General features: G+C 46.1%; 1 protein-coding gene across 2 annotated transcripts in view; it reads left to right on the top strand.

Moving 5' to 3' along the window:
- The window catches only part of CCDC68 (coiled-coil domain containing 68), a 78010-nt gene that overhangs the window by 37995 nt on the left and 12610 nt on the right, over positions 1-27405 (top strand). For both annotated transcript variants that reach the window (XR_012752951.1, XM_075343372.1), the window contains exons 6-9: positions 2372-2500; positions 5429-5511; positions 7458-7563; positions 21254-21337. Coding sequence is in view for 1 of the 2 variants with exons in the window: in XM_075343372.1 (XP_075199487.1) it covers positions 2372-2500; positions 5429-5511; positions 7458-7563; positions 21254-21337 (402 nt within the window). In the remaining variant the exon portion in view is untranslated. The remainder of the gene's footprint in view (positions 1-2371; positions 2501-5428; positions 5512-7457; positions 7564-21253; positions 21338-27405) is intronic.

Genomic DNA, 27405 nt, shown 5'->3' with positions numbered 1-27405 from the left:
CCAGGACACTGTTGTCGGCCATCCTTTCTAGGACACTGTTGTCGGCCATCCTTTCCAGGACACTGTTGTCGGCCATCCTTTCCAGGACACTGTTGTCGGCCATCCTTTCCAGGACACTGTTGTCGGCCATCCTTTTCCAGGACACTGTTGTCGGCCATTCTTTCCAGGACACTGTTGTCGGCCATCCTTTCCAGGACACTGTTGTCGGCCATCCTTTCCAGGACACTGTTGTCGGCCATTCTTTCCAGGACACTGTTGTCGGCCATCCTTTTCCAGGACACTGTTGTCGGCCATCCTTTCCAGGACACTGTTGTCGGCCATCCTTTCCAGGACACTGTTGTCGGCCATTCTTTCCAGGACACTGTTGTCGGCCATTCTTTCCAGGACACTGTTGTCGGCCATCCTTTCCAGGACACTGTTGTCGGCCATCCTTTCCAGGACACTGTTGTCGGCCATCCTTTTCCAGGACACTGTTGTCGGCCATCCTTTCCAGGACACTGTTGTCGGCCATCCTTTCCAGGACACTGTTGTCGGCCATCCTTTTCCAGGACACTGTTGTCGGCCATCCTTTCCAGGACACTGTTGTCGGCCATCCTTTCCAGGACACTGTTGTCGGCCATCCTTTCCAGGACACTGTTGTCGGCCATCCTTTCCAAGACACTGTTGTCGGCCATCCTTTCCAGGACACTGTTGTCGGCCATCCTTTCCAGGACACTGTTGTCGGCCATCCTTTCCAGGACACTGTTGTCGGCCATCCTTTCCAGGACACTGTTGTCGGCCATCCTTTCCAGGACACTGTTGTCGGCCATCCTTTCCAGGACACTGTTGTCGGCCATCCTTTCCAGGACACTGTTGTCGGCCATCCTTTCCAGGACACTGCATTAGTCTGCAGACGCTTTTTACTTTGTTACATCTACTTTTAAAAATAAACATTATGATACAGTAAAGTACTAAAAGATAAAACAAATTCCTTTTTTGGGTATCCGTCTTTACAAATGTCATTGACCAAATCACAGCTCTATAAGAAATCTTCTCCCACTCTGGATTCCAGCTTTAAACCCCTTACCTACAATGATACATTGTTTCAAAGTCTCTTTTGTTTTTTTTGTTTGTTTTTTTTTGTGCAATATAAGCTCGACAGGCACTTTAAAGGGTTACTTCCATTTTCATATATATATATATATATATATATATATATATATATATATATATATATTTGGATAGTGCTTGCAAAATTGAGCACTTTTGCAATTTACTGCTTGTCAAAATTTGCAACAGTTCTTGGATATTAACACTTATTTTTACAGCTTGTTGTTACAGGTGACAGATATTCATGTGGTTTCTGACCATAGAAGGTCACAGCATTTGGCTGCGCAAAATGCTTCCTGACTTTCCATTATTTCTGATGTCAGTATTCATTGGTATAGGTAGCTTTCCTGTTGGATTCATCTCTTACCCTTTAGGACCCAGCAGGAGCTCACCTTCCACCCAGCTGTTGATCATCAGCATTATCTTGGTGATTAAATATTCCCATCTTCCCTGGACTGCTGCTGGTAATAGTGTTCAGTTTATTCTAGCTCTGGGTGCAAGCAGGTGGCTTGCTCTCATTTGTAGTATTGTTGCTGAACTTCTGCCTGAATCATCTGTGGATAAGTAGTTCATGCTTTTTCCCCTGGTTGTCCTCCTTGTGTCTTCCTCTAGCATTTAGTGGGGTTGACGAAGAGCTCATCCTATCCATTCCCTGTTTAGGGTCCAGCTCTAGGGATACGGCTCGGTGCATAGGTGCAGAACCTATCTAGGGCGATGAGTGACTCCAGGGACCAGCAGTTGGTTTGGCCAGAGGTCACCGTCCCCCCCTTCCCTATATGCGGGGATCCCCTTACGTTACCTTTCGCCTCTTGCTTGGTACTTCCCCATACCTAGCGTGACAGTTATCTAGGACACCGACCACCTCTCCATCTAGCTTGTAAGCACTGCGCTCAAGCTGGCTATGATTAGGAGATAACAGTACGCTACAGATATCCTGGATAGCTTCAAAACAGTGCTTACAAGCTCATTTAAAAAAAAGATTGTAAGCATTGTGCAGTTACTGTCAAACAGCGATGGTCGGTCTCCAAGGAAACAAGCTGTAAGCAAAAGAAAAGCGTAAATATCTCAAGAATGGCTAAAAAATTTTAGAAGTGGTAAATTGCAGAATTTGTTGTCTTTACAAGCACTGTCCAACAATAAACATTTATGAAGAATGGATTCACCCCTTTAAATCAGTGGCTATATCGCAGACACTTTTCAGTTATCTCATCCATCCCCTTTAAGCTGATGGATATAATGAATTAATTTGAGGTAATGGTTTTTATTTGTTCCTATTCCTTAGACTTCTACCACAGAGAATGAGGATCACTTTAAGAAAAGCATCGAGAGACTTAATGACGTGGCTGATAAAATTCAGGAGAAGCACAGCCGAATCCTCGAATTGGAGAAGCTCATGGAGCGAATGGAGGCAGTAAGTGATAAGGGGTTTATAAAGTTACTGCAGGAGGCAAATTTTGCATTATAATTACTTAAAGGGGTATTGTCATAGGTGACAGACAGTCCTGTGGTGTCTGGCTGTGGAAGGTCACAGCATTTGGCTGCACAAACCTTTCCCTGACCATCTATTATTACTGCTGTGGTGTAAATAGATACCTATGTATCTTCTCTGTTTGGGATTAATCCCTTTCCTTTTAGGACCCTGTGTATATTTTCACCTCTCAGCTGTAAATCCTCATCACTTCCCCTTGTATCCTTAAATATCTGCTTTTCCCCTTGGTGTTTGCTGGTTACATTGCCATACAGTCTTGAGTGCAAGTGGAGCACCCAACGGGCCCTGGGGGGATACTCGTCGCCATGCCGGTGAAGGGTCAGGGGATGTCACGGGTGGCCCTGCCCGGTTTTGTGGCCCCAATGTGTTCACGGAAGGGGATGGATGGGATGATGAGGGTAGTAGTGGATGAGGATGATTGTCTTGTGACGCCACCTGCGGTATGCGGCCAGGGATTAGCCGCCGCTGCTATCGCTGTCCTCCGGGGCAGATGGTGTCGCAGCAAAGATGGTTCTGCTCCCCACAGGTGGAGCGGGCCCCAAGAAGGATGATGAGAGATTGGTTGTTGGCGCCGCAGCGCGGGGCCACCGACAAGGACAGGCTGACACAGTCTCTGTGGTTCTAGGTTTCTTTACTTATAGACCAAGTGCTGTCCTCAGAGTACCAGTCAACGCCGTGATGATCCCCGTGTCCTGAAGCTGCTTGGGGACCCCAGTTCCTGTAGTGTTAACTCCCGTCCCGTGTGCAGGTGCCACGGGTCCGCGGTGGGGCCTGATTTTGATCATGACTCCGGACCCTATCTGGCACTGTGCTCCGGGATCTGGTGGTGGCCAGAGGGACGTACAATCCCCCTGTCCTGCAGATTCGGGTGATACAATGTGAAGTCTGTTCCACCCTAGGGCTCTGCACCCTGAGCTGCGCCGGTTCCGAGGGAGCAATGAAGCTCTCCCCTTGGCAACCGTATTGACTCCTCTATCCCACAAGAGCCACCGAGAAACCCATCTGCTCCTGTCCTCGCTTGTCCCTGTGTCAGCTCCTAACTCCACCTAGTGGTTTCTCCTCCCCTGGTTCCCTGTCAGTAGTGGGTGGCAGCCCCCATGTTTGGTGACTACCTTAAGACCCAACCCCAGCCTGGTCCCCAATGGGGAGGGCAGCCTGTTTGTATGTATGAGTTTCTGTGTAGTGGAACCGTTACCGAACTCATCTGGATCCAGGATGAGCACCGCACCTTAAGTGAGATGCAGTACCCTGTGGCGACTGAAGCCTCAGGGTTCCACACAAGCAGTCGGCTTGTAATCATCTGGAGAAATGTTATATGTTGTTGTACCTCTCCTTGAGTCTTCTTACAGATACGTTGTTTATGTTCTTCCCCATGTGTGTGCTCTCTATGCCTTTTTTAGAGCTTATTGGGGTTGACTAAGCACTCATCCCATCCATTCCTTGCCTAGGGCCCAGTTCAGGGTCAGCCAGGGCCAAGTATCCTACTCACCTATTTAAGGTGGTCAGGGAAGTCTGGGACCAGGGGAAGGTTGGATCAGTGGTCACCATCTCCCCCTTCCCAAAACACAGTCTCCCTTACCTCCTTTTTTGCCGTTCGCTTGGTATTTCCCCATACCTTGCGTAACAGGTATTCCCATCTTATTTATTTATGGCATATCCACAGGACCCCGCTCATGAGATAGATGCAGGTTACATAAACAGGACGTATATATACTGTACATTTATGACATATCCACAGGAAATGTATGAGATGGAACACTCCTTTACCTTTTCCAATTGGAACCAATTTTCATTTTGGCGTTTTTGTTTTTTTTTCCTCTCCTCCCAAGAGCCATAACTGTTTGTTTTTCCCGACCATACAGATGTATGAGGGCTTGGTTTTTCAGGATGATTTCAATGAAAAAATAAATTCCAAGTGGAATAAAATGGTAGAATAAAAATACAATTACGCTATTTTGGAGCTTTTTTTATTATATTATTATGATTATTATTACTACTATTATTATTATTACTATTACCACTATTATTATTATCTTTATTTATTATTTTAGGATATACACAGTGTTCTGATCTCATTTTAATGGGTTTCTTTGGGGAGCTGCAGTGACCCAAAAAAATATCCTAAATTTTATCGTTTTTTTGCTTTTTTTCTTCTGTTTATGACAATTACTATATTGGTTAATTAATTTAACATTTTCACACATTGCACTTTATAAGAAAATGGAAAATGAGTATGATTTAAAAGGAATTTTTCACCAGTTTTTCACCATCTTACCTGAGAGCAGCATAATGTGGAGACAGAAATCCTGATTCCAGCGATGTGTCACTTACTGGGCTGCTTAGTGTAGTTTTGATAAAATCTCTGTTTTATCAGCAGGAGATTATGACTAGAGAACCAGGTAGTTCTACATATTTATCTGCTTTGTATAACCCCGCCCACACCACTGATTGGTAGCTTTCTGCCTATCCACAGTGTATGCAGAAAACAGCCAATCAGTGTTGTGGGTGGGGTTATAAAGGTGTCAGCTGTCAGAGAACTGGTAGTTCTTCAGCAGAGAAAACTGTGTTTTTAGCAAAACTACACTAAGCAGCCCAGTAAGTGACACATTGCTGGAATCAGGGTCTCTGTCTCTACATTATGCTGCCCTCAGATGTAATAGCAAAAATCTGGTGACAGATTCCCTTTAAGCTAATTAAAAAAATATGTATTTCAATTTTTCTTTACATTTTAGTCCCCCACCCTCCCAGAAGGCTTCAGAATACGATTGATTGTATTATATTCTCTATTTGTGGAAATGTTGATCTCCTATGGTGCCCACAGAGGAGTAAAACTTTGTGTTTTCTCTATAGGAAAATGCATCTTTGGTTGAAAAGAAACATTTACTTGAAAATGAGCTATCGAGAAGAATGGACGATGCTTCCAACAAGAATGGGTCAGTAGCAGGTTGGCAATATAGTTGGTTCATGTGAGTGAATGCCATGATTTACGCTGTTTCTGCACCTACAGGGGAATCAGACATGTCTCCCAGACCTCCACTCCTACCACCCTGGAAATTACCACAAGACAGTTAGCGGCCACTGCTGGAGAGTTTTGGTGTTGCATGGTCACAATGAGTCCTACACATGGGGCAGTTCTCAAAGTAAGGGGGGCACTAAGGCAGGTAACCTTGTCCAAAATTTTCATGTATGCTTCCATAGATAGCCATAAAAAAAGTTTTCTGGGGGCAGCCATATTGGAGATACTCCTGCTCTCTTCCTTCCTGTAACTATTTTACGGTTCAGAGATGGAATTAAGCCTCCCCACCAGAGACAATACAGGGGAGCTGCATACACAATATATGTGTTTGATGTATAATGTGCCACCCCCGTGCCAGCAGCCGAGCTGCTTGGATCCAGGTTCTCAGTGGCACGAGGGTCTCCGGACCCGGGGTTCGTGCGGCCACTCAAATGAAGGGGGGTTATTTACAAGGGATTTTATAGAGTTTGTGACGCCAACCGTGGTATGTGGTAATTAGTAGTACCACCGCAGCAGTTGGGAGTACCCGGGGATGATGGAATGGGGCAGCCAGGTGCTGTGACCCTCCATGGGTAGGGGGTATACCCCGGGACTCGGTGATGGTACGGGGAGTGCTGTTGGATGCAAGGGGGGTCACTGTGGTACTCACTCAGTCCATTAAGCTGACACCGACAACTGGTCAAACAAGTCTCTGGACACTGCTACCGCTGAGGGGAGCTTAGTTCGGGTCCCGTCCCCAATGGTGCTGCCTGGTGATCCGTGACCTGCCTCCTGGCACTAAGTTTACTGCTTTGCTGGTCCCGATAGTGGGAAACTTGCCGGGTCCCGCTCCCCACTATGGCTAAGTGTGGGAGCTTGCTCTCAGGGCTTACACTTGGGATTTTCTGGACCGTTTTGAATTGGAAAGTCCTATCCCCCTCATTGCGCTAATGCTCCGATTTTGGAGCGGGTGGTAACGGCTCTTGAAGACTCCGTTCTCCTCAGGTAAATTATCGGGTTGCCTGAAACCCCAGCCCGGTCATGGTGCAAGGCCGCCGGCTGTCCTCCTCGACAAATCCGTGCCCCTTGCCATGATCCCCTTCAACCGGGGTTCCAGTTCCTCTAGGCCCAGACCACCATCTGCCACCTAGATTGCTTCTCAGGAGCCCTGCTCCTGACCTCCTCTCTCTCTCACTTCTCAGACCCGACTCCATACTACTGACACTCCTGACCTCCCTTCTCAAACCACCCAGGTGGGTGACTCTATTCCACTCAAGCCGTCCACTGGTGTATTTGGTGGGTGTGGTGCAGGGTGTATCTAGGGTTTGATTAGCTGATGTAGGCAACACCATATGGTTAGGGACCTAAAACCAAGAAGGAGGTGGATACTCCACGGGAGGGCAGATTGTGCAATACCCTGTGACGACCTGATAGTCCAGGGGTGTCACAATAATATTGTATGTTTAGGCCTCCAGCAGAACAACAGAGCTGTCATTGAACTCCCTATATCTGCTGACTTTGCCCCAGTCTACACAGTAAAGTTCTGACGAAACAGGAAGTGTCAACTAGTGAGAACTGCAATATTTCAAGAGCATTTTTTTATAAACAGATATTTATGTTACATATAAAAAATATTTATGATAAAAACCCAGTTGTAATATAACTCCCTATATCTGCTGACTCTACCCTAGTCTATACAGTAAAGTGCTGGCGAATGAATTTCAGGAAACATGAAGTGTCAACTTGTTGTGTGATCGAGTGAGAACTGCAATATTTCAAGAGAGGTTTTTTTATACAGATATTTATGTTACATTTAAAAAATGTTTATGATAAAAACCAAGTTGTAATATTTTCTCATGATACCTTTTATGATTTTTTTCGTAGTTGTTCAACCATCCAAAATGAGGTTTTTACTGTGGATGAACAAATAAATCACTTGCAGCACTTGATGATGTCTCAGCACCAGCATCTCCGCGCATTAATCCAGGAGGTAAGGGATCTATTGAGTATAGAGATTTGGGCTATGATTGTTTATTTTTAGACTCCTGTTGTTTTCTGCACTCCTGCTGTTTTCTGCACTCCTGCTGTTTTCTGCACTCCTGCTGTTACTTTCCTTAGTGGTAGAGTTAGAAAAACAATTTATAAAAAATATGACAAAAATAAAGAAAAATAATACAGGGTGGGGAACTAAATACAGAAGCACATTGTCTTGTCTTTGATTGTTCTTATTAAGTCTTTTTCATCAGAACTGTCCATCTCAAGAATTTTTGCATTAACCTCCCTGGGCTTCTCATAATCATCTTCTGGACATTCCCAACAATAATATATATTCAGGCAGATGATGGCCATTTTTTTTAGCATCTGCTTTTGGATCCTCTATTGCACCACGTAATAACTATGTATTCTGGTTATTACTGACACTTCTCTATAGCAGTCAGTCATATGACCACTGCAGACAATCACTGGTCTCAGTGTTCATTTGCTGTTAGGCTCACATGGTGAGATGGATTCACAAAGCCACAGGTCAGGGTGGAAACTCAGATTCAGGGTGATCCAGGATCAGGGGGACAGACCTGAGTTCAGTTGAAGTCCAAAACAGTACACAGAAGAACCACATGCATGGATGAGTGCATATGAGTTCAATAACAACTCTTTGTGCTTACAGCAAACAATGGGGTTAATACAGAAGGAGGCAGGAAGCCAGGGCTCATACGTAGACCCTCAAGCTAGGGGGCCCTGTGCTATCCCTAATCTCTGGGATACTCTTAATGGTGGAGAGGCCTTTGTCTCCTTCCTGGCCCTGCTCCTGACTGGTCCTAATCTGATTCCCTCTCACCCTTCCCCCCAGGGATGGATGGCACAGGAATGAGATGAAACCCACAGAAATAGACAAACGGGGGAAAACCAAAACTCTGTTAAACAGCATGCACACAAAGGTATAAGACAATATGAGATTCAGGAAGAAAAACAAGAGCAGGAAGGAAGCTACAAAACAACAGGGGTAAACTCCACAATTGCAATAAGCAAAGAGCACAACTTTCACAAGAAAATCTGAGACATCACACCTTACAGATTAACATAAAATAAACTATAGCTGGCATGGGTAGAAGATTTCACCCAGCATAAAGAGGAGAGGAGCAGATGTGATTGGCTTCCTCACCACATGTGATCAAAGAAGCCTAACAGGCAGACTAGCAGAGATTACCTCCCACTAGCCTATGAGTCAACACACAGCAGGTCGACACTCAAGTCTGCCTGTGTTGATCCCAGACACCAGAGAAACCATCGGGCCAAGTGACAGAATCTATATTGAAACAGACTGATGCTGCCATGACAGTCAGGGACTTTTGTGCAAAACTCCCTGTGACAATGGCTAGCAAATGGTTAACAATCAGGACTGAGAGTATGCAGAAATCATAAGATAATTGCCTGATGACTGCACAATGTGAATGGATGGTGGAGTCCTCCAAAAAACTCAACTCTAAAAGAGTCTCAATACTAAGACACATCAATGGAGATGATATCACAGAAACTTGGAAACCTGACAGTGCACAGCAAAAGGTGGCAGCCCTAGGTAAAGGGAGCTGAGCCTGGCCGAACCGGGACAGGGGCGTAACACATGCTGTACATAGTAGTATCACTATTAAAGTCAGTGACTGGCTGCAGCGGTCACGTGCATGTACGGAATGTAATTGCTACAGGGAAATACACAAAGGTCGTTGGTTATTACTTGAGCATGAGAATTGTATTATATTTTTATATTTTAAAACTTTTTTCAAACTGAGACAACCCCTTAAAGGAAAGCGCTTAATAAAAGTATTATGCTCCACCTACTTCATACTCTGTAAAGGGAGTAGCATATAGTGAAATGTAAACCTTAAATTACTTTGTAATATATCTTATCAGGGAAATCTGCTTCCTTCTCCTCATGGATCTGGTATTTTACTAATTTCTTGGGTAAAATCTGCAAAATCTATGTTCAAGAAGACAAATTTCTTCATTACTGAGACATTCTGCTGCAAGTTCTCCATAGAAGGAGGAGCTAGAGGCAGATACAGACATTCTGCTGCAAGTTCTCCATAGAAGGAGGAGCTAGAGGCAGATACAGACATTCTGCTGCAAGTTCTCCATAGAAGGAGGAGCTAGAGGCAGATACAGACATTCTGCTGCAAGTTCTCCATAGAAGGAGGAGCTAGAGGCAGATACAACCATTCTGTTGCAAGTGCTCCATAGAAGGAAGAGCTAGAGGCAGATACAGACATTCTGCTGCAAGTAATCCATAGAAAGAGGAGCTAGAGGCAGATACAGACATTCTGCTGCAAGTTCTCCATAGAAGGAGGAGCAAGAGGCAGATACAGACATTCTGCTGCAAGTTCTCCATAGAAGGAGGAGCAAGAGGCAGATACAGACATTCTGCTGCAAGTTCTCCATAGAAGGAGGAGCTAGAGGGAGGTACAGCCATTCTGCTGCAAGTTCTCCTGGAATGACAGTTACACTTCTCCATAGAACTTTATGAGCATCAACTGTCATCTCCTATTTAAAGGGAACCTGTCACCAAGTTTTTCCCATACAAAGTGTGTCCACCACCACTAATATCTTATATACAGAATTCCAGAATAATGTATAAAAGTCCCCCTCTGATCTGTATAACATAAAAAAGACCTTTTATTATACTCAACTGCGGGGCGGTCCATTCTGATGGGTGCCGCTGGTCTTGATTCGGTGCGTCCTCTGGTAACAGATTCCCTTTAAATAGGAGATGACAGTTGGTGCTTATAAGGTTCTATGGAGAACTATAACTCATTCCAGGAGAACTTGCAGCGGAATGTCTGTATCTAGCCATTGTGAGACTGTGACCGGGGTTATCTATGACGGCCGGTATGTCTCGCCCCGGTTGTGCTCACTCCATGATAGAAAGTAAATCCACTCTAGGGTTAATGCTGTTTCCCTACAGGCTGAAGGAAGGGTTAAATAGAATCAGGAACAAGGGCAGGTGTGCCGGGTGTGAGGGAGTGAACAGAACTCCCTGAGCTCTCTGCTGGAGAGGCACATGTATTTTGTTATGGACTTTTGTTTGGACATTAAAACCGTGTGCTGTGAACCTTAATGCCTGGATCCCGTGTCTTCTGCTGCGCAGCCGACCGTGCTACCTCACATATGGTGGAGAATGCGGGCATGACAGCCGGTGAGGTGTAGCATCCATCCCTGGTGACCCGGTAGCACATGTCCTGGATTCGAGCGGCTATACTACAGCCCAAACCCAGCGACGCCATGGAAGACATACTAAGGCTGCAGCAACAGACTAATGCACAGCTACAAGAGGCTAATGCACAGCAACAACAGGCTAATGCACAGCAGCAACAGACCAATGCACACCTGCTCCGGGCGTTGGAACATCAGCAGCAATCCTTGCAAGTGCAGGAAAAAAAACTCCAAGAACAGATGGATCAGGCCAATGCACGTCAGCAGCAAGCCTTGCAATTGCAGGAAAAAAGGCACCAAGAACAGATGGTTCTCCTGGCCAAGTCGATCCGTGCCGGACCGGCAGCAACAACCCCGGGACCGGGTGACGACGGCAGCGTCCGGAAAGCGGTGAGACAAGCATTGCAAAAGATGACCCCGGGTGATGATGTGGAAGCGTTCCTGGCGGTGTTTGAGCGGGTGGCCGAGCGGGAAAAGCTGCCGACCCCGCAGTGGGCTGAGGTATTGTCGCCCTATCTGACGGGGGAACCCCAAAAAGCGTACCTGGACCTCTGTACCGAGGACGCCATTGACTATGTGACCCTGAAAGCCGAAATACTGGCTCGGTTGGGGGTGAATACCTATGTACGGGCTCAGCGGGTAAATCAGTGGTTCTATGAGGAAGCCAAACCCGTACGCTCCCAGGCCTATGACTTGTTGCATCTTGTAAAAAAGTGGTTGCAGCCTGACACTCTGAGCCCGGCGCAAATGGTGGAAAGGGTAGTAGTGGATCGTTTTGTGCGCACTTTACCCGTCACCGTTCAACGGTGGGTCGGACAGGGTGACCCAAGTACCCTGGACCAATTAGTGTCCCTGGTAGAGCGGCATGTGGCTACGCAGGACTTGATACGGGACACTGAGACTTTGCGTACCGCCCGTCGGTCCGGCCCCTCCAAGCCTAGGGCCAAGGACCCACCCTGACAACGGTGCAGGAGTCCCCTACCGTCCCGTCTGAGGCCGCGGCCGCCATTCCTGAGGTCCGGAAGGTTCTGTACCCTAAACGACAACCCGTCAAGGGGGTTTCTGTCCCCATTAGATGTTGGCGGTGCCAGCGGGTGGGACATATGGAAGCCCAGTGTCCACTCACCACGGAGCCCATGGATTGTGGGGTTACCCGGCGGGGTTCAATGTATGCTCAGGTGGTGTGTACCGCTGACCTGGTCTCCCCAGAGACGGAGCCCCACTTGTGCCAAATACAGGTGAATGGATGTCCGGTTACAGGATTGTTGGATTCCGGAAGCTTAGTGACCCTTGTGCGATCCACCTTGAGGGCTAAAGTAAAGGCCACAGGACGCACCGTGGGGGTGGTTTGCATACATGGGGACCGCCGAGACTATCCCACGGGGATTGTCACCATCACAGCACCTTGCGGTCAGGTGCAACATGAGGTGGGACTTCTTAACACTCTTCCTTATGACGTGATCCTAGGAAGGGATCTGCCCTATTTTTGGACTTTATGGAGGGGACCCCCTAAGTCCCCTCAGATATTGGTCGGTCCGGGACCCGTGCCCTACAATCCTGAATCCGGGACACCTGCCGTAGGGGTCACCATGATAGGGACAGAGTGTGAACCCGATAGGTCGCCCCTAGAGGTATTGGCAGGAGAGGCTGAGACGGTCGAGCCCATCCCGAAGTTGGAGGCGTCCCCGGATACGTTTGGGACAGCCCAACTCCAGGACCCTACGTTAATACATGCCCGGAGTCGGGTGACAGTAGTTGACGGGGTGGCACAGCTGCCCGGTGCCCAGGTAAGGTACCCCCATTTCGCTCTTAAGCAGGATTTACTCTACCGGGTAGATGAAATACGGGGCGTGGGGGTAGAACAGTTGGTGGTGCCCCAGCCGCATCGCCGGCGGGTCCTCGACTTGGCTCATAAACACCTGATGAGTGGCCACCTAGGGGTCAAGAAAACGCAGGAGCAAATATTGCAAAGGTTCTATTGGCCCGGGGTCTTTGGGGAGGTAAAACGGTTCTGCGAAACCTGCCCGGAGTGTCAGCTTACCGCACCCCTGACCCATTTTCGCAGTCCGTTGGTACCGTTACCCATTATAGAAGTCCCTTTTGAACGGATAGGGATGGATCTGGTGGGGCCCCTTGTAAAGTCCGCTCGAGGGCACCAACACATCCTAGTGATCGTTGACTATGCCACCCGGTATCCCGAGGCGATACCTCTCAGACATACTGCAGCAAAGCTTATAGCTCAGGAGTTGTTTGCTGTGTTCTGCCGGGTGGGATTGCCCAAGGAGATCCTTACGGATCAGGGGACCCCATTCATGTCTAAAGTGACCAAAGAGCTATGCCGGCTACTCCAGATCAAGCAGTTGCGTACGTCTGTGTATCATCCTCAAACGGACGGTTTAGTCGAGCGTTTCAATAAAAACCTGAAAACCATGCTCAAAAGGGTGATTTCAAAAGACGGGAAAGACTGGGATATGATGCTTCCCTATTTGATGTTTGCCATACGAGAGGTGCCACAGGCATCCACGGGGTTTTCGCCTTTTGAATTGTTATACGGGCGACATCCCCGGGGATTGTTGGACCTGGCAAAGGAAACATGGGAGCAAGAGCCCACCCCCCATAAAAGTGTGATCGAACACATTTTGGGTATGCAGAACCGCATAAGCGCGGTCATGCCAATTGTGAAGGAGCATTTACAGGAGGCTCAGGCCGCGCAAAGCGGCCGCTACAATAGACAAGCCACCGTGCAGACCTTTAAACCCGGGGATCGGGTGTTGGTATTAATCCCCACGGCGGAGAGTAAATTCCTGGCTCAGTGGCAAGGCCCCTACGAGATAAAGGAAAGAGTAGGGGTGGTTAACTATAAAGTATTGCAGCCCGGTAGGCGGAAACCTGAACAAATATACCATGTCAACCTATTAACACCTTGGCAGGAACGGGAAAGCCTGATGGCTGTTTTTTCCCCACCTCCCTCCTCTTCGGGTCGTTCACATCCGGCTCTAGCGACCTCCGGAGAGGACGAACCGGAAGTAAGGATTGGAGAAGCCCTCACCAAACAACAGAGGCGAGAGGCCAGACGGTTGGTTCAGCAGAACCCCGATGTCTTCTCCGAGTTGCCCGGTAGGACCAGTCTGATACGACATGATATTGTCACCGAGCCCCACCTGAAGGTACGCCTGAAGTCATACCGGGTACCGGAGGCTCGACGACAAGCCATATCGGAGGAAGTAAAGACAATGTTACGCCTGGGGGTCATCGAAAAATCCCGGAGTGAATGGGCTAGTCCGATTGTCCTAATACCAAAACCCGATGGCTCCTTAAGGTTCTGCAATGACTTTAGGAGATTGAACGAAATATCCAAGTTCGATCTCTACCCCATGCCCCGGGTGGATGAGCTGATTGATAGGCTGGGACAGGCGCGATATTTTACCACGCTCGACCTGACCAAGGGGTACTGGCAGGTGCCACTAACGGAGTCCGCCAAGGAGAAAATCGCTTTTGTTACGCCGGAGGGTCTCTTCCACTATGTTGTCTTGCCTTTTGGGTTACATGGCGCTCCGGCCACAATCCAGAGGTTGATCGACTTAGTGCTGGAACCCCACCAGGCGTATGCATCAGCGTACCTGGATGACATCATTATTTACAGCTCCGATTGGCAGACCCACTTGGAACAGGTACAAGCGGTGGTGGACGTGCTTCGAACAGCCGGATTGACAGCCAATCCCAAGAAATGTGCATTGGGACTCACGGAAGCCCGCTACTTGGGCTACGTGATAGGCCAAGGAGTGATTAAGCCCCAAATTAACAAGGTTGAGGCGATCCAGAAGTGGCCTAGACCCCTGACCACGAAGCAGGTTAGGGCCTTCCTGGGTATCGTGGGGTACTACAGGAGGTTTGTAAAGGATTTTGCGGGACTATCAGCCCCCTTGACGGACCTTCTCAAAGGCAAGAAGTCCGTCATGGTGCGCTGGACTCCGCAGGCCGAGGACTCCTTCCGGGCCCTGAAGGAGGTCCTGTGCGGATAGCCCGTTCTTGTACACCCTGATTTCCGGAAGGAGTTCATAGTACAGACTGACCCCTCAGAGGTCGGCCTGGGGGCAGTGCTGTCTCCTGTGGTTCAGGGGGAGGAACACCCCGTCACCTTCTTAAGTAGGAAGCTCACCCCTCCCGAGCGGAATTATAGCGTAGTGGAGAAGGAGTGCCTGGCGATCAAGTGGGCCTTGGAGTCCCTACGCTATTACCTGCTGGGACGGCAGTTTCGCTTGGTGACGGATCACTCTCCGCTGGTCTGGATGAGGTCCGCCAAGGAACGGAATGCCCGGGTTACCCGGTGGTTCCTTTCTCTGCAAAACTTCCGGTTTACGGTTGAACACCGGGCCGGTAGGTTGCAGGGCAACGCCGATGCCTTGTCCCGCGGCCCGTGTTTGATGGCGGGAGGTCAACCCCGCACGCTTGAACTGAGGGGGGGGTATGTGAGACTGTGACCGGGGTTATCTATGACGGCCGGTATGTCTCGCCCCGGTTGTGCTCACTCCATGATAGAAAGTAAATCCACTCTAGGGTTAATGCTGTTTCCCTACAGGCTGAAGGAAGGGTTAAATAGAATCAGGAACAAGGGCAGGTGTGCCGGGTGTGAGGGAGTGAACAGAACTTCCTGAGCTCTCTGCTGGAGAGGCACAAGTATTTTGTTATGGACTTTTGTTTGGACATTAAAACCGTGTGCTGTGAACCTTAATGCCTGGATCCCGTGTCTTCTGCTGCGCAGCTGACCGTGCTACCTCACACCATACTTTATATGGGGAAAATAGGATCCCTTTATGTAATGGGAAAGTCTGTATTTACTGAAGACAGATTTTACCCTTGAATAGAGAATTTTGAGAATGAATAATGCATCCAGGAGGAGAAAGAAGAAGATTTCTGCATGAAGTTTGTATGTTCTCCCCGTGTTTGCATGGGTTTCCTCAGGGTTCTCCGGTTTCCTCCCACACTCGAAAGAAATACAGATAGGGTCTCTAGATTGTGAGCCCCAATGGGGACAGTGTTGCTAATGTATGTAAAGCACTGTGGAATTAATAGCGCTATATAAATGAATAAAATTATTATTATTATTATTTCTCTTGATAAGATACATTACAAAGTTACTTATTTTTATGTACTATATTGATCTATGGGGGAAATAAATTAGAATGACATTATTCTTGAATTAAAATTACAGAAAATATAAAGATTCCTAAGTGATATACAGAAGGAGAGCTCCTCAGTATGGAAATGATGCATACAGCACTGCAGATCTCAGCTCCTCAGTATGGAAATGATGCATACAGCACCGCAGATCTCAGCTCCTCAGTATGGAAATGATGCATACAGCACCGCAGATCTCAGCTCCTCAGTATGGAAATGATGCATACAGCACCGCAGATCTCAGCTCCTCAGTATGGAAATGATGCATACAGCACTGCAGATCTCAGCTCCTCAGTATGGAAATGATGCATACAGCACTGCAGATCTCAGCTCCTCAGTATGGAAATGATGCATACAGCACTGCAGATCTCAGCTCCTCAGTATGAAATGATGCATACAGCACTGCAGATCTCAGCTCCTCAGTATGGAAATGATGCATACAGCACTGCAGATCTCAGCTCCTCAGTATGGAAATGATGCATACAGCACCGCAGATCTCAGCTTCCTAGTATGGAAATGATGCATACAGCACCGCAGATCTCAGCTTCCTAGTATGGAAATGATGCATACAGCACTGCATATCTCAGCTTCCTAGTATGGAAATGATGCATACAGCACTGCAGATCTCAGCTTCCTAGTATGGAAATGATGCATACAGCACTGCAGATCTCAGCTTCCTAGTATGGAAATGATGCATACAGCACCGCAGATCTCAGCTTCCTAGTATGGAAATGATGCATACAGCACTGCAGATCTCAGCTTCCTAGTATGGAAATGATGCATACAGCACTGCAGATCTCAGCTTCCTAGTATGGAAATGATGCATACAGCACTGCAGATCTCAGCTTCCTAGTATGGAAATGATGCATACAGCACCGCAGATCTCAGCTTCCTAGTATGGAAATGATGCATACAGCACTGCAGATCTCAGCTTCCTAGTATGGAAACGATGCATACAGCACTGCAGATCTCAGCTTCCTAGTATAGAAATGATGCATACAGCACTGCAGATCTCAGCTTCCTAGTATAGAAATGATGCATACAGCACTGCAGATCTCAGCTTCCTAGTATGGAAACGATGCATACAGCACCGCAGATCTCAGCTTCCTAGTATGGAAATGATGCATACAGCACTGCAGATCTCAGCTTCCTAGTATGGAAATGATGCATACAGCACTGCAGATCTCAGCTCCTCAGTATGGAAATGATGCATACAGCACCGCAGATCTCAGCTCCTCAGTATGGAAATGATGCATACAGCACTGCAGATCTCAGCTTCCTAGTATGGAAATGATGCATACAGCACCGCAGATCTCAGCTCCTCAGTATGGAAATGATGCATACAGCACTGCAGATCTCAGCTCCTCAGTATGAAATGATGCATACAGCACTGCAGATCTCTTCTCCTCAGTATGGAAATGATGCATACAGCACCGCAGATCTCAGCTCCTCAGTATGGAAATGATGCATACAGCACTGCAGATCTCAGCTCCTCAGTATGAAATGATGCATACAGCACTGCAGATCTCAGCTCCTCAGTATGAAATGATGCATACAGCACTGCAGATCTCAGCTCCTCAGTATGGAAATGATGCATACAGCACTGCAGATCTCAGCTCCTCAGTATGAAATGATGCATACAGCACTGCAGATCTCAGCTCCTCAGTATGAAATGATGCATACAGCACTGCAGATCTCAGCTCCTCAGTATGGAAATGATGCATACAGCACCGCAGATCTCAGCTCCTCAGTATGGAAATGATGCATACAGCACCGCAGATCTCAGCTCCTCAGTATGGAAATGATGCATACAGCACCGCAGATCTCAGCTCCTCAGTATGGAAATGATGCATACAGCACCGCAGATCTCAGCTCCTCAGTATGGAAATGATGCATACAGCACCGCAGATCTCAGCTCCTCAGTATGGAAATGATGCATACAGCACCGCAGATCTCAGCTCCTCAGTATGGAAATGATGCATACAGCACCGCAGATCTCAGCTCCTCAGTATGGAAATGATGCATACAGCACTGCAGATCTCAGCTTCCTAGTATGGAAATGATGCATACAGCACCGCAGATCTCAGCTTCCTAGTATAGAAATGATGCATACAGCACCGCAGATCTCAGCTTCCTAGTATGGAAACGATGCATACAGCACCGCAGATCTCAGCTTCCTAGTATAGAAATGATGCATACAGCACCGCAGATCTCAGCTTCCTAGTATGGAAACGATGCATACAGCACCGCAGATCTCAGCTTCCTAGTATAGAAATGATGCATACAGCACCGCAGATCTCAGTTTCCTAGTATGGAAACGATGCATACAGCACCGCAGATCTCAGCTTCCTAGTATAGAAATGATGCATACAGCACCGCAGATCTCAGCTTCCTAGTATAGAAATGATGCATACAGCACCGCAGATCTCAGCTTCCTAGTATAGAAATGATGCATACAGCACCGCAGATCTCAGCTTCCTAGTATAGAAATGATGCATACAGCACCGCAGATCTCAGCTTCCTAGTATGGAAACGATGCATACAGCACCGCAGATCTCAGCTTCCTAGTATAGAAATGATGCATACAGCACCGCAGATCTCAGCTTCCTAGTATAGAAATGATGCATACAGCACCGCAGATCTCAGCTTCCTAGTATAGAAATGATGCATACAGCACCGCAGATCTCAGCTTCCTAGTATAGAAATGATGCATACAGCACTGCAGATCTCAGCTCCTCAGTATGGAAATGATGCATACAGCACCGCAGATCTCAGCTCCTCAGTATGGAAATGATGCATACAGCACCGCAGATCTCAGCTCCTCAGTATGGAAATGATGCATACAGCACTGCAGATCTCAGCTCCTCAGTATGAAATGATGCATACAGCACCGCAGATCTCAGCTCCTCAGTATGAAATGATGCATACAGCACCGCAGATCTCAGCTCCTCAGTATGGAAATGATGCATACAGCACCGCAGATCTCAGCTCCTCAGTATGAAATGATGCATACAGCACCGCAGATCTCAGCTCCTCAGTATGAAATGATGCATACAGCACCGCAGATCTCAGCTCCTCAGTATGGAAATGATGCATACAGCACTGCAGATCTCAGCTTCCTAGTATGGAAATGATGCATACAGCACTGCAGATCTCAGCTCCTCAGTATGGAAATGATGCATACAGCACCGCAGATCTCAGCTCCTCAGTATGGAAATGATGCATACAGCACCGCAGATCTCAGCTTCCTAGTATGGAAATGATGCATACAGCACCGCAGATCTCAGCTTCCTAGCCCTATATTTTCACATTTGAATTAAAACTATTTTCTGTACATGATAAAATGCATCTGAATTCATACACAACCATTAGCACATATTGGCCCTGTCTCTTCTCCTGCAGATTGAGTGCCCCCTGGTGGCAGACTACGACTATTGCAACTATTCAATTTCATAACTAAATATACAAACAAAAGAATCTAGTGATGAAGCCATGCATCCTAGAACCAATCTTCTCACCCACTTCTACATTTTTGCTTACAGATATAATTGAGGTTAAAGGCTCTGTACTTCCTATATGTTGTATTGTCACAGCTTACTACCATGTCTGTCTTCAAAAGGGGCCAGCTGCATCTTTTTTTCTGAGTGCATCTTGCAGTTGTAAAGCGCCCAGGCCAAAAGCTAATACTCTACCTGGATACAGCTAAGCCCCCACAAGGTGGAGGCATCACAGGTGCAGGAGGAGCAAATCACACACACTTCCAAAAAATGGAGGGGGTGATTGCTGGATGGTAAAACTGCACACTCATGGCTTGCATAGAGCGCTGTTCACACATGCAGATGCATAGTCACAGCCTATTAGGTGACACTCATACTATTAGATCAGGCGGGCTGCCAAGCCATACTCCATCTGTGCACCATACAGGGACAGGAGCTCTAACATGCAAGGCCTAACAGAAAGGGGCCTGGCTGTATCCTGTACAAAAAAATATGAGGTTTTAGTTGGTATTATGGCCATAAAACGGAAGCCTACAACCCTCGTCACGGGAATCTGTGATGCCTCCACTTAGTGGGGGCTTAGCTATATCCTGCTAGAGTACTAGTTTTTGGCCTGGGCGCTTTACAACTGCAGCCCTATTTTTGCTGTAAGTAATGCTGAGTGCATCTTGACTGCATCTTTTTCCTGTGGTCAAAGTGCAGCTTGTGGCCCAAAAAATGCATGACGTTTTGCCACGTTTTTGTTAATTCGATTTTTTAAAGGAGAAACAAAATATGATAGGATAATTGATAGATAGCTAAAATAGGTAGATAGATGGAAAGGACATATAGAAAAGATAGAAAGAAATAACAGAATACCTGGATAGAGCGATAGCCAGGTTGGTCAGCTGTTTGTTTTTTTTATTTTTTAAAAATGACGTGGGGTCCTCCCCATTTTTCATATCCAGCACAGGAAAAGCAGCAGCTGCAGGCTGCAACCCTCAGCTGTGTACTGTGCCTTGGCTTGTTATGAAAAATAGAGAGAATCCCACACTTTTTTTTTTAATTATTTGATTTAATAAAAAAAAATTGATGTGGGGTCCTTTTTTTTTTTTTTTTTTTTTTTTTAAACCAGCCAAGGTACATCAGACAACTGGGGTTGATTTTATTAGGGTGGGAAGAGCCATCGTTATTTCGCCCTTTCCATTCTAACAATAGCAGCCCACGGCCGCCCCCAGAAGTGGCGCATACATAAGATGCGCCAATTCTGGAGCTGTCCCGGTTCTTCCCATTGGCCTGGTGTGGTGGCAATCATGGTAATAAGGGATTAATAACAGCCCACAGCTGCTACTAAGCCCTAGCTTAGTGATGGCAGGCATCTATGAGACACCTCCCATCACTAAACTTTAAGCGAAAGTAAATAAACACAAACATCCAAAAAATCCTTTATTTGAAATAAAAGACAATAAAGCCCCCTCTTTCACCACTTTATTACCCCCCCAAACACTCCTCCAGGTCCGACTATATCCACACAAGGTCCCATGACTCTTCCAACACTGCTACATATCTGAAGCTCACAGCGAGAGCCATAGAACAAGACTGCCCACTGTGAAGTTCAGGCCACAACTGAAGTGAGCACTACCATGCTCGGGTGCCAAGTACTCATAACCAGTGATGAGCGGGCACTACCATGCTCAGGTGCCCAAAACGCTCAGTTTCACGCTAGGACAGGCGCGACTCAAATATTGAGTATAATGGAAATTTAAATAAAGAATTCTTTTTTTTTTACACATTTCTATTTTTTTCATTTGCTGTTTTTTTCAGAGTGAAGATCTGAAAAGTCGACTAAAAGAACAGGATGTCACAATTGGAGAACTGAAGGAAAAAATCGATCTGCTTGAATGCCAGGTGAGATAAACAATGTACATATATGTACACTCTAAGTGAAAATGGCCAAATTGTGCCCAATTAGCCATTTTTCCTCCCTGGTGTCATGTGACTCATTAGTGTTATAAGGTCTCACATGTGAATGGGATTCAGTGTGTTACATTTGGTGTTACCTCTCACACACTCTCTCATACTGGTCACTGGAGGTTCAGCATGGCTCCTCATGGCAAAGAATTCTCTGAGGATCTGAGAAAAAGAATTGTTTCTCTACATAAAGATGGCCGAGGCTATAAGAAGATTGGCACCTCCTGAAAATGAGCTGCAGCACAGTGGCCAAGAGCATACTGTGATTTAACAAGACAGGATCCACTCAGGACCGGCCTCGCCATGGTCAACCACAGAAGTTGAATGCATGTGCTCAGCGTCATATCCAGAGGTCGTCTGTTCATATAGACGTATGAGAGCTGGCAGCATTACTGCAGGTGTTACAGGCGTGGGGGTCTGCCTGTCAGTGCTCAGACCATATGCCGCACATTGCATCACATTGGTCTACATGGCTGTTATCCCAGAAGGAAGCCTCTTCTAAAGATGATGCACAAGAAAGCCACAAACAGTTTGCAGAAGACAAGTAGACTAAGGTCATGGATTACTGTAACCGTCCCATGGTGTGATGAGACCAAGATAAACTTATTTAGTTCAGATGTTGTCATGTCTGTGGCGGCAACCAGGTGAGGAGGACAAAGACCAGTGTGTCATGCCTACAGTCAGGCATGGTGGTTGTAGTGTCATGGTTTGGGGCTGCATGAGTGCTGCCGGCTGTGGGGAGATACAAATCATTGTGAGAACCATGAATGCCAACATGTCCTTTGACATACTGAAGCAGAGCATAATCCCCTCCCTTCATATTCCAACATGGTAAGCACCCCAAACACCTCCAAGACCACCTTGCTAAAGAAACTGAGGGTAAAGGTGCTGAACTGACCAAGCCTCTCCAGGCCTAAACCCTATGGAGCATCTGTGGGGCCTCTTCATATGGAAGGTGGTTTCTAACATCTACCAGCTCCGTGATGTCGTCAGGGGATGGAAGAGGATCCAGCGGCTCCAGTGAAGCTCTAGTAACCTCAATGCCAAGAAGAGATAAGGCTGTACTGGAAAATAATGGCAGTCACACTTTGACACTTTGGGCACAATTTGGCCATTTTCACTTAGGAATGTGCTCACTTCTGTTGCCTGTGGTTTAGACATTGAGTTTAGAGGACACCAAATTTACACTGTTATACAAGCTGCACACTGACACTGTACATTGTATCACAGGGTCAGATCTTCAGCATTGTCCCATGAAAAGATATAAAATGTGAGGGGTGTGCTCACTTCTGTGATATACTCTTCGTTTATGTGTGTATATACAGTACAGACCAAAAGTTTGGACACACCTTCTCATTCAAAGAGTTTTCTTTATTTTCATGACTGAAAATTGTAGATTCACATTGAAGGCATCAAAACTATGAAGTAACACATGTGGAATGAAATACTTAACAAAAAAGTGTGAAACAACTGAAAATATGTCTTATATTCTAGGTTCTTCACAGTAGCCACCTTTTGCTTTGATTACTACTTTGCACACTCTTGGCATTCTCTTGATGAGCTTCCAGAGGTAGTCACCGGAAATGGTTTTCCCTTCACAGGTGTGCCCTGTCAGGTTTAATAAGTGGAATTTCTTACCTTATAAATGGGGTTGGGACCATCAGTTGTGTTGTGCAGAAGTCTGGTGGATACACAGCTGATAGTCCTACTGAATAGACTGTTAGAATTTGTATTATGGCAAGAAAAAAGCAGCTAAGTAAAGAAAAACGAGTGGCCATCATTACTTTAAGAAATGAAGATCAGTCAGTCCGAAAAATTGGGAATACTTTGAACGTGTCCCCAAGTGCAGTGGCAAAAACCATCAAACGCTAGAAAGAAACTGGCTCACATGAGGATCGCCCCAGAAAGGAAGACCAAGAGTCACCTGTGCTGCAGAGGATAAGTTTATCCGAGTCATCAGCCTCAGAAATCGCAGGTTAACTGCAGCTCAGATTAGAGACCAGGTCAATGCCACACACAGTTCTAGCAGCAGACACATCTCTATAACAACTGTTAAGAGGAGACTTTGTGCAGCAGCCTTCATGGTAAAAAAGCTGCTAGGAAACCACTGCTAAGGACAGGCAACAAGCAGAAGAGACTTGTTTGGGCTAAAGAACACAAGGAATGGACATTAGACCAGTGGAAATCTATACTTTGGTCTGATGAGTCCAAATTTGAGATCTTTGGATCCAACTATCATGTCTTTGTGCGACGCAGAAAAGGTGAACGGATGGACTCTACATGGCTGGTTCCCACCGTGAAGCATGGAGGAGGAGGTGTGATAGTGTGGGGGTGCTTTGCTGGTGACACTGTTGGGGATTTATTCAAAATTGAAGGAATACAGAACCAGCATGGCTACCACAGCATCTTGCAGCGGCATGCGATTCCATCCGGTCTGCGTTTAGTTGAACCATCATTTATTTTTCAACAGGATAATGACCCCAAACACACCTCCAGGCTGTGTAAGGGCTATTTGACTAAGAAGGAGAGTGATGGGGTGCTACGCCAGATGACCTGGTCTCCACAGTCACCAGACCTGAACCCAATCGAGCTGGTTTGGGGTGAGCTGGACCGCAGAGTGAAGGCAAAAGGGCCAACAAGTGCTAAGCATCTCTGGGAAATCCTTCAAGACTGTTGGAAAACCATTTCCGGTGACTACTTCTTGAAGCTCATCAAGAGAATGCCAAGAGTGTGCAAAGCAGTAATCAAAGCAAAAGGTGGCTAATTTGAAGAACTTAGAATATAAGACATATTTTCAGTTGTTTCACACTTTTTTGTTAAGTATTTCTTTCCACATGTGTTAATTCATAGTTTTGATGCCTTCAATGTGACTCTACAATTTTCAGAGTCATGAAAATAAAGAAAACTCTTTGAATGATGAGAAGGTGTGTCCAAACATTTGGTTTATATATATATATATACACAAAGTGTCCTGAAAAAGTATTCATACCCCATGAAGCTTTCCACACTTTTCACATTACACTCACAAACTTAAATATATTGTATTGGGATTTAATGTGATATATCAACACAGAGTAGTGAGTATAAGTGTAAAGGAATCGATGAATTGTTTTCTAAATATTGTTAAAATATAAATCTGAAAATTGTTAAGTACATTTGTATTCAGCCCCCTTAGTCAATATATTGTAGGACTGTCTTAGACTGCAATTACTGCTGCAGTCGTTTAGGGTCTCTCCAGCTTTGCACATCTAGAGCTGACATTTTTCTCTTCTTCTTTGCACACTCGCTCTCGCTCAGTGAGATTGGATGGAGACATCTGTGATCAATAATTCTTGTCACAGATTCAATGTGATTTATGTCTGGACTATGACTGGACCGTTCACACACATTAATATGCATGTGACCTAAACCTTCCAGTGTAACTCTTGCAGGATGTTTAGGATCAGATGAGACTAAAGTAGAAATTTTTTGGGCTAAAGTCAAAATGTGTGTTCAGAAAACTAACACTGCATTTCACCCTGAAAATACCATCCCTACTGTCACTCATGGTGGTGGCAGGATCCTGCTTGGGTAGACTTTTCTTCAGCAGGGGCAGGGAAGCTGGTCAGAGATGATGGGAAGATGGACGGAGCTAAACACAGGGCAGTCCTGGAGGAAAACCTGTTAGAGGCTGCAGAAGACTTGTGACTGGAGCATAGGTTCACCTTCCAGCAGTATAACGACCCTAAACATCCTGCAGAGCCACAATGCATGCTTTATATCACAGCATATTCCTGTATGTGAACGGTCCAGACCAAAATCCCACTGACAAGTCTGTTACTAGAGTTGGGAATTACTTATCACAGACGTCTCCATTCAATCTCACTGAGCTAAAGCCAGTGTGCAAAGAAGAAGAGGAAAATGTCACCTCCTAGATGTGCAAAGCTGGAGAGACAGACTCTAAAAGACTCACCGCAGTAACTGCAGAGAAAGGTGGTCCTGCAGAGTATTGACTCAGGGGGCTGAATACAAATGCACCTCACAATTTTCAGATTTATATTTTTAAAATATTGAAAAAAAACCTGTATTTCCTTTACACTTTACAAATACTTGCTACTTTGTGTTCGTATATCGCATAGAATCCCAATAAAACATATTTACGTTTGTAGATGTAATGGGAAAAAGTTCACAGGGTATGAATGCTTTTTCAAGACATATACAGTACAGACCAAAAGTTTGGACACACCTTCTCATTCAAAGAGTTTTCTTTATTTTCAGGACTTTGAAAATTGTAGATTCGCATTGAAGGCATCAAAACTACGAATGAAATACTTAACAAAAAAGTGTGAAACAACTGAAAATATGTCTTATATTCTAGGTTCTTCAGAGTAGCCACCTTTTGCTTTGATTACTACTTTGCACACTCTTGACATTCTCTTGATGAGTTTCAAGAGGTAGTCACCGGAAATGGTTTTCCAACAGTATTGAAGGAGTTCCCAGAGATGCTTAGCACTTGTTGGTCCTTTTGCCTTCACTCTGCGGTCCAGCTCACCCCAAACCATCTCGATTGGGTTCAGGTCTGGTGACTGTGGAGGCCAGGTCATCTGGTGTAGCACCCCATCACTCTCCTTCTTAGTCAAATAGCCCTTACACAGCCTGGAGGTGTGTTTGGGGTCATTGTCCTGTTGAAAAAAAAATTATGATCCGACTAAACGCAAACCGGATGGAATAGCACGCCGCTGCAAGATGCTGTGGTAGCCATGCTGGTTCTGTATGCCTTCAATTTTGAATAAATCCCCAACAGTGTCACCAGCAAAGCACCCCCACACCATCACACCTCCTCCTCCATGCTTCACGGTGGGAACCAGCCATGCAGAGTCCATCCGTTCACCTTTTCTACAAAGACACGGTGGTTCGATCCAAAGATCTCAAATTTGGACTCATCAGACCAAAGCACAGATTTCCACTGGTCTAATGTCCATTCCTTGTGTTCTTTAGCCCAAACAAGTCTCTTCTGCTTATTGCCTGTCCTTAGCAGTGGTTTCCTAGCAGCTATTTTACCATCAAGGCCTGCTCCTCTTAACAGTTGTTCTAGAGATGAGGTGTGTCCAAACTTTTGGTCTGTACTGTACATACACACACAGAACGCGTACTGGACGACTACAAAGATTAAAGGACTATTTAGATTCCATCCATATCTGAGACAGTTGGAAATCTCCTAGTTTGTACATGCTCTGATCAGGAGCGGGCGCAGATTATATAAACCCTTCCCAGAAACGAGCAATTCCTTCTTGATCTGGAGAACTTTTTGTAAGCATGATTATATATATATAATCTGAACAAAATATAAACGCAACACTTTTGTTTTCCCTTCCATTTTTCATGAGATGAACTCTAACATCAAAGACTTTTTCTATTTACTTGAAAGGCCTTTTTCTTTCAAATATTGTTCACAAATTTGTCTGAATCTGTGTTAGTGATCAATACTTCTCCTTTATTGAGATAATCCATCCACCTCACAGGTGTGGCATATCAAGATGCTGATTAGACAGCATGATTATTGCACAGGTGTGCCTTAGGTTGGCCAGGATGATCATTGCACAGGTGTGCCTTAGGTTGGCCAGGATGATTATTGCACAGGTGCGACTTAGTCTGGCCAGCATGATCATTGCACAGGTGTACCTTAGGCTGGCCAGCATGATTATTGCACAGATGCGCCTTAGGCTGGCCAGCATGATCATTGCACAGGTGCGCCTTAGGCTGGCCACAATAAAACCACACTAAAATGTGCAGTTTTATCACACAGCACAATGTCACAGATGTCACAAGTTTTGAGGGAGCGTGCAGTTGGCTTCTGACTGCAAGAATGTCCACCAGGGCTGTTCCCATGAATTGAATGTTCATTTCTCTACCATAAACCATCTCCAAAGGTGTTACAGAGAATTTAGCAGAGCATCCAACCGACCTCACAACCCCAGACCACATGTGACCGCACCAGCCCAGGACCTCCGCATCCAGCATCTTCA

Source organism: Anomaloglossus baeobatrachus, chromosome 1 (assembly GCF_048569485.1).
Source record: "Anomaloglossus baeobatrachus isolate aAnoBae1 chromosome 1, aAnoBae1.hap1, whole genome shotgun sequence".
Taxonomy (NCBI): domain Eukaryota; kingdom Metazoa; phylum Chordata; class Amphibia; order Anura; family Aromobatidae; genus Anomaloglossus; species Anomaloglossus baeobatrachus.
Note: the sequence above shows the minus strand (reverse complement) of the source record. Positions and strands in the feature narration are given on the sequence as shown.